General features: G+C 31.9%; 1 protein-coding gene across 1 annotated transcript in view; it reads left to right on the top strand.

Annotated features, from left to right (window-relative positions):
• LOC148273748 (uncharacterized) overlaps positions 1-14,605 on the top strand; it is a gene marked incomplete at its 3' end in the record, with an annotated part of 239,749 nt that overhangs the window by 203,644 nt on the left and 21,500 nt on the right. The window contains exon 4 of the mRNA XM_088238266.1: positions 8,211-8,314. Within this exon, the coding sequence (XP_088094392.1) occupies positions 8,211-8,314 (104 nt within the window). The remainder of the gene's footprint in view (positions 1-8,210; positions 8,315-14,605) is intronic.

Consider the following 14,605-nt stretch of genomic DNA (forward strand, 5'->3'; position numbering starts at 1 on the left):
ATTTCTATACATCTCCTTTGGTTCGAAGTGAGACGGGATGTTTTGACACGCGCCGACAGACTCGAAATTAAATGTCAGTACACATCAGGCGTCCTCGTGCCATACAGCTGGAAGGGGTGGTACCCAGTTCCCTACTTATTGGAAAATGGCGGCTGTATTTGTTGAAGACAACAAGCTGTTACATTTTGACTCGGTTCAAATTGGTTTAGCTGGTTGTGTCATTTTTGAAACACCTGCATACAAAAAAAAGAGCACTTATTACATTTACCACTTATCATACCGACAATTTTTCGTTATATTTTTTTATTAATACGCTATGAGCTATTGTTCGTGAAAAATTAATTTAACCCTTTAATGTCCAATTTTTCTAATTCTTACTAAAAACATTTTTTTATGTAGGCTTTTTGATGCAAAAACTGAAAAAAAAAATGAAAAAAAAAACATTTTTAATTTATTTTTTAGGTATCTAGACAATCTGTCACATCGGGCATTAAAAGATCAAAAAATAGAATGATATAAGGAGAACGAGAAAAAACGGTTCTTATAACAATCTTTTTAAGTAATAATTAAATTTCCTGAAACGATTATGACTTCAAATCTTTAAAAGAAAAACATAAAAATCCCCATTTGAACTTTAGCTAAATTACACAAATACGTGCAACTGACTTTTTTTCAAATTTTATCGAAAAGTTTGTACCCCAGTGGTGATTTAAAAAATAAACTGATCATTATGACAATTTTAAAATAATGACTAGTTTCAATACAATATAATAAACTAGTCACCGAGTGATAAACATGTTTAAAATCACTTTTATACACCGACTATCGGTATGTAGCAGATCGTCTACATTGGGCATTTAGGGTTAAGAGTTTTCTTCACTCACAACACAGCTTGTACTCAACCCTCTCTGGAAAACGTAGCCAGTGAAGACTTTGAAACAACGGTGTAATATGATCGTACTTTGATACACCAAATATTAACCTGGCAGCTGCATTCAGAATAGACTGCAATCGCTCCATTTTATATTTAGGTAAGCCAGCATATATTCCAATGCAATAATCGACCCTTGATATCACAAATGCGTTTACTAAAAGACGGGCCGCCTCATTAGGTAAATGTTTTCGGATACACTTAATCTGCCTTAGCTGGTAGAAACAAGCACTGACTGTCTTGCTAATTTGCTTTTCAAGCAAAAGTTCAGAGTTATGTTATTCATTCCCTTTTCCCATTGAGCGATAGTTTTGTTTTAGGGTAATTTATATACAAATACAGTTATTTTGATACGTGCATTTGTACATACACAAATCTGGATTTCTCCCAAGGGGGAGTAGGTATATATTGAAGTTAAGTATTTTAATTACTTCAATTTTCAACTTCAATATCAATACATAAATGGCGCTCCAACTCGCTTGTGAATGGTTTCCCGTTTAGTAACATGTATACAAAAATCAAAAATGTTATCTGTGTGGATATTCGCTAATAAGCGGAATGGGGAATGTTGTAGTACCTACTTAAAGTGGCCACTTAACCCAGCCAATGACAGGTCATACATAAGCCCTGTAAACGCTCGAATATCCATGATCCTGAATTTGAAAAAAATCTACCTCATCTCTGTAGGGATATAAATAAAAACAAATACAGTTATTTCTATTTTTGTATATCTTGAGTTTTTTTATTTTATTTTCTATTAAATACGTTTTGTAACTTAAATTTAATAAATGGAACTTTTATTTTATTGTTGGATAGAAGAAATGGCCAACTGGCAAACCCGCCAATGTACAACTTTTATTATGGACATTCCTATATTTCCTTTTCTCAAATATTCTCCATACCTCTTATAATAAAGTTACATTAAAGTTGTTAATAATCTCATTTAAATATTACTTATTCACATAATTCACTTTCCCGTTTAAATACTTTATGTAAACAATGTTATCTTTATTACATTAATTTATAATTCAGTTCTACATCATTTTCAACTTTAGTGTGGCCACTTCTCTCTTTGGTTCCCCGTGGAGTTATGAAGGTACGTTCGTATCGTCTAATACCTTGAGTGAAATAGTTATTTTGATGAAATACACGATACTGTACTTACGCTCTATGTATAATACATGTATCTACAGCGGGAACTCATTAACTTAAGCTCTATAGCTCGTTATTTGGTAACGAAGCTCGCAATAATGGTACATGGCGAATCCCACTAACAATTTCCTCCGTATCACGTGATTACATACATATAAACAATGCTTTCATATTTTGAATGTAAATACAAAATGTCATAATATAATCCCTGGCATCAATTTATCTTATTTGCATGTTTTCAGAAGTCGTAGCTTTACATTTCTACGCTATTCTTTGCGAAAACAAAGCATTAAATAAAGATATTTTACTAAATAAATCGAATAATAATAATAATGAGGTTGGACTTTGTGAGGAATGAAGTACGGTCGTCCAGCGTGGGCGATACGGTTGGCTAGGCCATATGCTGCGGACGCCTCCTGAGAGCCTTAACCACGCTTGCCTACTTTACAAGGCATCAGGTTCTCGACGTCCTAGACGTCCACTGCTGACTGTTTGTTAGCAGTTTATGTCAGAACTTCAGGACGAAAACCTGACTTAAGAGGACGCAAAGGAGCTGGCAGCCGATAAATATGCATTAAGACTACTAGGGAGCGGATATCGAATGATGATGATGATTTATTTACAAATAAAACAAACAAACAAAACATCACGCCGTTTCCCCGTAGGGGTAGGCAGAGAGGATAGAACTCCATATCACTCTATATTTGCATACAGACCTCGCTTCCTCTACATTCATATATCTTCTCATGCACGCACGCCGATTATTCCTACTTCTGACATGTCCATCTTCAAGTATTTGATGGACTTGATCGTGCAATGTCTTTCTCTGTCTTCCTCGTTTTCTGCATCAGTCAACATTAGCATCGTAGATCCTTTTAGCCGTTCTTTCGTTGTCCATTCGCTCTACATATTCAAACCAACGCATCACCCCTTTCTTAAATCTGTCGATAATGCATATCTCAGCCCTACTCACTTCACGGAACTCGACATTTGTGCACCTATCATACATCGTTTTACCACACATTCGCCTGAGTGATCGCATTTCAACAGCATTTAACCTACTTTCGTCATCATTTTTCCAATTCCATACTTCGCTCCCATACATTAGAGTTGGCACTAGAACTCCATTGTGAACTGCTAGTTTAGCCTCCTGCGGTAAACATTTGTTTGCCAAAGTAGATTTCAGTGCACTGTTCACCCTGTTCCTGGCGCTTACCCTCCTTTCAATATCTTTCTCGGTCTTTCCACCCCTAGTAAACATACTTTCCAGATACACAAATTCTTCTAACTGATTCAGAATATCTCCGTTCACATTGATCTCACATTTAGTTATAATTTCATCCGTTTCAAAAACTATCACTTTCGATTTATCAATATTTATAAGCAAATCGCTTTTCTTGCATACATCGTAGACTTTTGTTACCGAGAATTGCAGGCCTTCTTTTTGCTAGCAAGAAGCACGGCATCATCCGCATACAGAAGACAGTTAACAGTTATACCACTCATTTTTGCTCCCATTCTTAAATTTTTCAGTTCTTTCATACAGTTATCGATGTATACGTTGAACAACCATGGTGACATTACGTATCCCTATTTGACTTTTTTAGTAATGTCAAACCACGACGTGAATGACCCATTCACCTTCACATATGCTGTGCTGTCTTTGTACAGAGACGCAATAGCCCTTGTCAGGTTACCATTCACTCCATACTCCGATAAAACCTTCCACAATTTCTCTCTGTCAACTCTATCAAATGCCTTTTGCAGATCGACAAATTCGCAGAAAAGTTTTTAGTGTTTATCCAGAAACTTTTCTGTCATATTTCGCAGAGCAAATATTTGATACATACATCCTCTATAATTTATTTAGTTCTATGATAATGATCTTAGTCTAAGCATTTACAACAAAATATTTACAATTTAACTTATTCTTACACTGTCCCAATTTACAGTATTTACACTGTTGTTTTACCTCCATTTTTATTTATATTCACCTCATGTTTTACGATTAAACTTTTTTTCACACATAAACTCGTTACATTTAATCAATAGTATTTTGAGTCTCTCCAAATTTTTATTTACAAGAAATAAGTTTGACCCCCTGGCAGCTATTTATATTAATATATTACAAAAGAGAGGAAGATCATTTCATAGAAGGGAATATACTTCTCAAGTCATTGATATTGAGATCTATATTGGATAAGATACGTTATACGTTGGTGGGTCCGGAATATAAATAAAAAGTTTCACACATTCACAAAAATAGATCTAAAACTAGTGATTCCTTAGTAATTCCCCAAATTAAAAATTAAATCTGAAAGCCGAACATGAAATTTCGTATTTCCAAGATTGTTGACACTCTCCGAAACAAGATATTTAAATGAAAAAAAAGCCTACCTACAACTTTATAGGAAATGTTTATTATTAAATTTATTGGATTGGAGATGCTTACTGGATGTTAAAAATAAAATTTAAAAAAAACTAAAAAAAATAAAATATATACACAAATAGCAATCATGAAGTTCCGCATTATATTAAATAAATTGTCTATGTTTTAAGAATTTATGTATGTGTATACGCATGGGTGTATGCGTATGTACGTGTGTGTGTATGTATGTATATATAAGTGTATATATGTGTATGTATGAACATATGTATATGTGTGTATGTATATGTATCAAAATGTAACAAGTAAGTTTATCTTTTATTAGTTCTTTCTATTAACATGTAAACAATTATTATTTATTAAAATCTAATTGCCTAGCTTAGAACGGAGTATGTACCCTTGTTAGCTAGGCAAAGTAAACATAAAATTGTATTTATACTTTTTAGGCTAAAAAGACATTTAAGACTGGCTAAAATGGAGTAACTTTGGCCCGACGATATATGAGTCTAGGCTAGTTTAAATAAACATTTCTCATGAAAATATATAATATCGCACGGTGGAAGGATAGGAGGCAATAAGCGCAGGTGCCACAGTATGACAGGTTCACTTGTACCATCTATTTCCCCATCTTAACCTGTCTTCTGACCCAAACCTATCCAAACCTTAAAGGGATGATTTCCCTGTAGTTTAAGTGCGTTTCAGTACCTACTTTAAACCAGCAGTAAAATAGACACTAGAGCAGGATTATGTTCTAAGGGTTGCCATTTCACTATTCAGAACATTTCAGTCTTCTACAATACTCTAACAATATAATCTAAACAATCAAATCGTAGTTTGTTAGACCAGTAAATGGTTTCATCACTATAGCAACATCGTCAACCCAGTATGGGTTTTAAGACGTTTAAATTTCAAACAGGCTGTGAAATTTGAATTTGTGTACGGAAGGAGTAATATGTATTTTGAAAAAGTAATTAAAGGTGTCCTTCTTTTTTTTCTTAATTCTTAAGATAATTAATTAATCTTAATTTTTGGCCTTTTAAGACTATGGTTAATAATTATTTTGCGCGTGGTGATGTAACATCGTATTACCACAAGCCAAAGACGGAATATTCTAAAGTTCAGTCGTTTGAAAAAAAAAACATATTTAGCAAAATAAACTAAGAGTTGTAAATAAACCTTTTCCTCACTAAGCATCTAAAAATTACCCATGATCCGAACCAAACAACCCCAGCGCCTACTTGTACGAGAATAAAAAAATGAAAAAGTTTATAATCGTGCAATAATTTATTCATATTTTTACGTACACATATTTTACTCATCCATGTATTTCATTCATTTTTGTTAGTTTTCCAAATGCTAATGTACATAAAGTGAAATTAATCCTTGTTTTATTTGCGTGTTTTTTTTGTTTTAATATTAAACGATTTGAAAATTAAAAGACAAAAACAGGAAAACGCTTATTTCTATTATTTTCACGATTACGAAAAACAAAGGTCAAATAGCTTTAATAATACTCGAGTTATCGAATTGAAATCGGTCGATGGGGGATTTGAATCCCCCCTTCGGTACAACTGGGTAAACCGGTCATATTACGTAACAAAATCACTGTCAATAACCGACTGATTTTTTTTTCACAAACTCCGGCCACAGAACAGCGTCTCTAACTTTTTTGTAATGAGTTCTATTTTTGTGCTCTCTCTTTTACATATTTTTTGCTGCATTGGCGTCACACTCGTTTTTTCGCGTAGCATGGATCAATATTTTTTTTGTTTTAAAATTCAGCATAGTTATACAAATTTATCTTTCCAAATAACGGTGTGAAAATGTATATTTGAAGATTGTAAAAAATACAATTTTGTCGTTTTGAAAAATAAGAGAGATATAAATATTAAGTCTTATATCGTATGTAGACTAGTGTACCATAACAGGCACGCAAGAGTTAAGTGATTACTTTCAGTGTAAAACCATCGCCATCGGCGTCGCCAAAAATTGTAATATTAGGTCGTCCGTGGTGGTTTGAACTTTGACCACCCATGACATAGGAAATGCACGTTCATCAACTAATCCATAACGATGTTTACGTTATTTTAAAATTTCAATTTACTCCTTTCAAGTATTTCTTACGATAATATTTAAATACGATAAAATTAACCTACATGAATTTTGTATTCCAAGAATTACCTAATTACTTTGGACGTGTTGGAAGGAACTATAAAGGAGCTACCACTGGTATCGTTTTTACAAAATTAAATTAATTTGGACATTAAACCCGTTTTATTTTAAAACTTCATCAAATTATTGAATTATATTTTCTACATTTATTCCGCTTATACATTTGAACAAGGCTATATTACTCACATAAAATTATTATTATAATTATGTTAAATTATTTTTTTTCATTAAAAATAAATTTAAAAATTAAACTAATAAATAAAAATTAGTTTATAAATTTAAAAAAAATAAAAAAAAGGCCATATAACTCACATAAAATTATTATTATTATTATTATTTTTACATAAAACTTAAATTCGTTTACTCAAATAATTATGTAAAATCGTGATTAACAACACCTGATTTCACATGTATACGAGTATAACATAAGAATTTATTTAGTCTCCCACCAGTCTGACGATGTTGGTCACGACCAAACCCGGTTACTGGTAAAAAAAATTAAATATAAAGTGGAAAAAACTAATTTGAGTATTTCAATAAAAATGCAGTTCCCAAAAAAAATCACTAGAGAAATTCAACAAGTATTTCAAGTTTTTTGTATTTTTATTAAAATGTTTTTTTTTTATGTTTGAATCTTCTTCACTAGGAAAACCTGTCCTAAGGAAGACTTTTTTTCTTCAAAATTTTCAAAAAATATAACTTGATCTTTTTTACAAACTTTTTGGGCAGTTATATAACTACGTCCGATTTCAATTAAATAATACTGTTAAAATACGAAAAACTCTTAAATTATTATTATGTTGATAAATCGAAAATTAAAAAATAAAGTACCGCATTAAGGATAGGTTAACTTTGTAATATAATATTAGAAGAATTAAATCACATTTAATTCAAATCAAATCATGTTTTAATTTTCACTTTTTGTTTTTTTTTATATAAAATCTTTTTTTAAATTTATTTTGACCTATTGTATATTTTTTCCCGTCTATCTTCTTAATACTACTTTTAATATTAAGCATCTAAAACAAAATAAAAAATAATTATTATTTTATATGTGTACAATATTATGACTGTGCTCCTTTACTTTTATTGAAATCTTAATTAAAACTAATGTTTGAGCCCCCGATGACAAACTATTATTTAATAGTTAATCGGGAAAAAAATTCTGTTTCAACGCTTGAGAGTTTTCTTTTTATAATGTATTTTTATTGTAATAATATAAGTATTTTATTGAAGAAAGACTCTGTGTTTATTATTATCATTATTATTATTATTGGATAACCCAATGTCGCTTTTTATTTGTTGTTTCTATTTTTTACTACTAACAAAAATTGATTTATTAATATGTTATTTCTTTATAAAAGAGAAATAATTTAACTTTTTTTTGTTGTTTTTTTAGTGCTTTATTCCTTTTGTTGTTTTCTTTATCGAAATTTTGTTTTAATGGAATCTTACTATTTTAGTTGTAGGCCAATTTAAAGATACTTAAGAAATAATTATATCCAAAGGAAAAGGTTCGTACTACGTTCGTAGATAGTACATGTTCAAATATTTTGTTTTTCCGACCAGAAACGAGACTGGCATCCGGTCACGTGTGGAATATGGCGTCCCTCTACCGGAAATGAAGTACGCTTGCTGTGCAGGAAATGAAGCCGATTGCTCTAATAATCATGGTAAGTCAAATTATGCCTATAATGTTAATCTCTGTTGTACAATAGTACGTTTTGAAACATACAACTTTTGTGAATAGCTTGATAAGTTTTCATTTTTTCTCTTCAAACACACAGTGGTGCATAGAGCACTGAATTGGTATTCTGAATTGCACCGTTGCTGAATTATTTTTGTTACATGGAAGGTAAAATGATTCGTCTTACGAGTCAAGTGCCAGTCCGAGGATAATAAAATATTGCAGTGTGGAACCACCATTAAAACAGTTTTCTATTTGCACCATAATATGAATTGTACCCAGGACATCGACTTTGATAGGATAATGCGCCAATTGCTACACTACAAGGCGAACTTGTATCTACTTGAATTAGTTTTTCAGGATTTATTTATATGTGAGAAATTACAAAAAAACGAGAAGGAATTACCATACAATTTGTGAACGTGCTATAAAAAATGTGCACATCAATCTTTTAGAAAGTCATATTGTTTGTCTAAAACAAAACAATTCATTTTAATCAATTTATCTCAATCTCTCAAGCTGTTTGTTATCAGTAGCAAATAAAACGCGAGGAGGTAAATTATTTCAAGAATTCGGAAACCTCGCTACAGCAAGCCGAAAATTACTTCCTGCGAGTGTTGAGCAAATAGAGTTCCGCGTGACGGTAAACAGACAATCTACCTCCTCAAATACCTCTTCTCCTGGTACTCATTGTAATAAAGTATTGAGAGCGCAATAATCGGCAAAGATGAGAGAGATAGTTACTTATATAAATTTTAACACTAAATAAATTTAATTTACTCTTTTTACCTTATTATTATTTAATTTGACATCTTTATAAATTTATATAGATACTTTACCTATGAAATTGGGTGAATGTGTAGTACCTATTAATTTATATTTTATATTTTATTGATTATTAGGTTTATGTATCACTGATATATATATAACGATATGAATCCCGATATAATATGCTATTTTTGATATAATAAAATATTTTGTATCATTTAATAGGTATCTTTACTTTTACGAGAGCAGCAACTGCAGCTCTAGAGATATATTTTTCATTCTTTGGTTTGCATCCAGAGGCCGCAAAGCTGGTATTCCTCTTTAAATATTTCAACTTACACCCTCAGGCTAGACATAGTGATTTGATATGTGTTTTAAAGGCATTAGTCATAGATACTAATTAAGATTCCTCGTCATCGATGATATTTGAATAGTAAAGTGACTGGATGAGAGAATGGCATTTTTTCCTTAGTACTTTTACTTGTTTAATAAATTTATTCTAACTACCTTATTAAACTGTATTTTTAATATATGTCTCCATTAACTAATTCATATAGACCACAAGACGCACTTTTTTACTCTGAAAATGTAACTAAATTAGGGAGAAATTAGTTAAGGTGATTAATTAGTCATCGTAGTGTCAATCGAATTTTTTCCCGATGGAATAAAATATTTTTTCCAGATAGAAAGTAGCTTGTATCGTTTGGTGGTCCTCCAATTATCAATGTGAAAAAAATATATAGTATCCGTTTGTCTTTGGTGACGAAACATCGTTATTATATTCACAAATCCAAAATCCTACTACAATACCAAAAGGAAAAGTCAACTAAACTAATCAGAGATGAAGATAGTCAATTATAGAAATTTAAAGTATAAATTACAAAATGATTATTTTTGATGTCCCACCTTACCGCCGTCTCATTTTCAAGTAATGTTGCTCATTTTCATCGTTCATCGTTGATGTATTTTTCATTTTTTAACTCCACATATTTTCATTCGGGATAGAAAGTAAGTTTCCTGTTTTAGTTTTCATTTCTCCGGCTATCCTGATGTAAAATAATGTCAACCGGTCGCTCCGTTGAGATGTAAAGGAAACACAAACAAAAAAATAAAAAAACACACTTTTGCATTCATAATATTATCATGGATCGTGATTTTTCAAATCCTGCTTTAAATAGACCATTATTGTAATATGAACCTCTATTTCAATTACAAAATCGAGAATTTATACATAATTTTATAAAATCATTTTTATTTAATAAGAGCAAAAATTAATTACTCTCAAGCAATTTAAATATTTTCGGAATTAATATTTGATATTCTACTAGCTTGACTAAATTTTAATTACAAGCCACTGCAAAGGCATAAAATTTAATTAATCATTCAACCTTCTCCTTTAAGATTTAAAATATTCATAGCAATTTTTAAAACCCCTTATTTTTTATGCTTGATAACTTTAATTAAAATAATTTACATAACGACAACTCAACACAGGCTCTTGGCTTCTAAGAGTTAGGAATACGTTTTTTTTTCTAATATGTATCTTTGTGAGAATGACTTTTTTTTTAAATTTTAACTAGCATTTTTTATTCTTGATTGGTAAATAAACGTTATATGTAGGCATAAACATATTTTTCAAATCTTAATTTTTTTAAATTTTCGTATTCTTAAAAACATTTTATGTATCGTAATAAACATTTTATAGAGCGTTTATTATTTTCAATTATATTTTAGTGTTTTACTAGTTATGTATGTGTAGGACAAAGGTAGTTGAGGGTTGGAGCTTCTACCCCAGTTAGAGATTGACAGAGAAGACACGAGGTTTCTGTTTAATGCATATTTATTACATGGCGAATAAGATACAGCACTTGGTTGCGTAGCACGAGCGTAGTGGTGGGTTGAAGATGCTGCACTTGAACTACATGCTGGAGCTGAGCAAACTGCACTGATCTTATTGGGCTGACTGAACGAGCTGACTGATGTTGGCTGCGTCCAGTGGTCTCTTTATATACCATATTCCTGTGTAGTTCATTTCTTCATGGTAGTGACGATGTGAATGTACTGCAAGGCGACGATCCCGTCTTTATGTGCAATATTGCTAGAGTTCTAATATAAGTTGTATTGAACTCGATAGAAAATGATGACATTGCATCGTTGGTTATTAGTCTAGTTAGACTATGAACTATGGACCCTACATTTGTGTTTTATGTTAGGATTGTCAAAATGTTTACCTAACTTTATTTTAATTGTTGAAAGCGGGATTGAACCTCTGCTACTGAAGAAAACTAAAAAATTAGCATAAATTATTCATCCTTATTTTTATCGTTCCGCTTTCAAGACCAAGTGGCGCATAGAGCACTGGATTGGTAAACAAAAAACAACTTATTTTGATCATCTGTTACATTAAGATAAGGTGATCAGTCGAACGTTTAAGGTGCTAATCCAGGAACGACAAAGCACACTAATTATAAAACCCTTTTAAATTTATTTATTTATGTATATACACGCCCAATGAGCATTTTTATGAAAACATTTATACATAGAAAATCATTATAAAAAAGTAGAAAGAAAGATGGTTTATAGTAGACTTTGTGGGAGTGAAAGCGGGAGAGAGGTGTTTACAATTGAATTTGATTCAGTGATCGTTTGAAAGTTCGTTCGTTTTTTCATGGCCTTTTCACATCTCAACTCGGGTGTTCTGGCCGATCGTTTGAAAGAAGACAACTTGTTATCAAAAAAAATCAAGACTGGTATGTTTGTTGGCAGACCTAAGAATTCTGGGCATAGGGGAATGAAAACCATAGTTAGTTCTATGGTTATCGGTATGAAAGAGTAAGTTTTGTCTGAGGTTTCTAGTTGGGATATTTAATTTTACTGAGCTCAGTAGTTCAGGGGCATCAAAAAGTGAGTTGAGAATTTAAAATAGGACTATAAGGTCGGATTTATTACGACGGTCTTGAAAAAAAGATACATTCAAGGTAGTTTCTAACTCATGATACGTATATGGGTCTCTAGATAAGCCCAACCTCCAGCCTATCTTACTCAAAAATCGATGGTGAACTGATTCAATATTTTTGATGTGAACATCATAATATGGAGACCAGATAACAGAGGAATACTCTAGGTGCGAGCGAACTAGGGAACAGAAGAGAGTTTTAAGGGTATTGATATGATTGAAGTCAGATGTGCTTCTGTTAATTAATCCTTGAAGTTTTAAAGATTTATTGATAACATGTTCAATATGAATTGTAAAAGAAAGTTTAGTGTCAAGTATTATACCTAAATCTCATATACTAGACACAGATGATAATGTTTCATCATTCAGTGAGTAGTCGTGTATGATTGGATTTTCAATATTACTAATTTTAATCAATATTTCTCGTCCACTCTACCAGGAATTAAACCCAGGACCTCGAGAATTGCACACAAACATGTCAACCACTACACAAAAAGGTGAAAGTATCTCCGCTCGATTTCTTTATTCAGTAATCTTACCTGAGAGCAGTTATCTTGTGTACAAAATTGCATTCTTCATCCGCCCGAACAAAACATGCCCACCACATACCGCACACTGCATCTAAGGACATAAGTCTCCTCGGTGGTGCCCATGTACATGGAAAATTACTCGTTATCGAACGAGAAAAGCTGCCCGAGAGAGCTCTTTGTAATTTGGCATCTTTGTGCTGAAAAATAGTCATCCTAAATTAAATTATGTACTTCATTTGATTGTGGAAAAAAAAGCAAATTCTCCACTGTCTGAGATTAAATTGATTGGATATGATCAATACGTCAAAATGATTACAAAACTTTTTTAACAGCCATGGTATTTTTTTTGGAAGCCACCAGATCTGCATATCTGACAGGGTCTATAACAGGGTCACAGATAGTAGCGATGAGCACCTGAATAAATTAATTATCTTTGATTATTAATTAATGCTGTACAATTTATATCAATTATTCTCTATAAAAAAATATGATGAATTCTAATCATTCAAATTATCTAGTTGAAATATTTATTTTGCTGACGAGTTTTTAAAGAAAATAAATGACACATGTATATATGACATTTAAGGGGATGATTTCACGAGATTGGAATTGACCGCTGATCTGTTAAAGTTACTCGAAGGATGAAAACATTTTGTATAGAAATCAACTCGCGTCTTAAATGTGAGAAACTCCAGTATTAGAACACTCGAACTGAGAACTGGGTATCTGTGATCCGTTTAATTCAAGAACATCAGAAGCCACGAAGCTTGGATGCCATCAAAAACTTACTTTGAAGTTCATAAATACATGCTTTACGTATACGGTTCATATGCATGTATGTGTTCTCTCTACTAATAGGACAGGTGAAGTCAGTCAGAACTAAAGTTTCTGCCTGCAATCTCGACCAAATTATTACACTTACTGACTGCACCGTATAAATGATATTACGTCATTCGCATAAATTGTGTAAGGTTTAATTGTAATCTAGCCAGGTAGTTTCAAATTAACTTTCCTATGGCGTACGCAGTGTTATATTAGGTGCTTACTTATGAAAATGCAGTTTTCACAAACTGGCTATTTTAAGCATGGCGAACATGAACTTCGCTTCAAATTCAAATGCTTATTAAAAAAAAAATGCCATGTTATGTTTTTAAAAAAATTTTTTTCGTCGTTTAGTAAAAGTCAGATATTTCATTTTATCAATAGTGAAGATTCGCATAAATTTTTAATAAAATTATATTGCGCACGCAATAATGTGTATAATACGCTTAACACCGCAAGCGAGTACACTCTAGGTTTTTTATTTAATCGCTTTTGTTCGGGAAATTTTGTCGCTAACCCGTATGTGGTAGTGATTTAATACAAATTTTCATATAATACAAGACTTGATATATGTCTTTTACTATGTTAAATCATGAAGCTGTATTTTTGTTTTTAAAAAAACAGGATTTTATTACAAAAAAAATCTTTCAATGCTTTGCCTAGAATAATTATAAGAATAAAAGTGATAAAGCCAATACAATAATCAATATGTTTACCTTTATAAGAGCGAGAACGAGAATTAAACATACAATAAAGAAGACAGAGACGATTTTCTGTGGCCGGTGTTTGTGTGAAAGAGACAACAGCATCCAGATAGCACTATATATACATACGTATACCACGCGTAAGATAAGGAAAACATCAGACGTCTGTGTTTTTCTCATTCATTCAATCAGTCGGCTATTGGCAGAAAGTGGGAGTTCACGCTATTTAAATGACCGTTAAATTTATGATTTTGAATTTATTTTCGTACCTTTTTTCTTGCGGTGCCTTGTCATGTCCCCCCTACTTTGGCGATCACTGCAGCGAAAGCATCTCGGTCTTGCGCTACTCTTATATTCCGCAGCCAGGACAATTGATTATTGGATGTACTCGCCATAATGATTCCTGAGAAAAGATGACCTTTTGGTTTTTTTTTCAAAGAGTCAAAAAAAATGCTTCATCGAATCTCAATTCCTGTCCACGGGACTTTTGTAAAATC

This window comes from Micrasema longulum, unplaced genomic scaffold (genome assembly GCF_059751315.1).
Source record: "Micrasema longulum isolate JH-2025_06_02 unplaced genomic scaffold, ASM5975131v1 h1tg001847l, whole genome shotgun sequence".
Lineage (NCBI taxonomy): Eukaryota > Metazoa > Arthropoda > Insecta > Trichoptera > Brachycentridae > Micrasema > Micrasema longulum.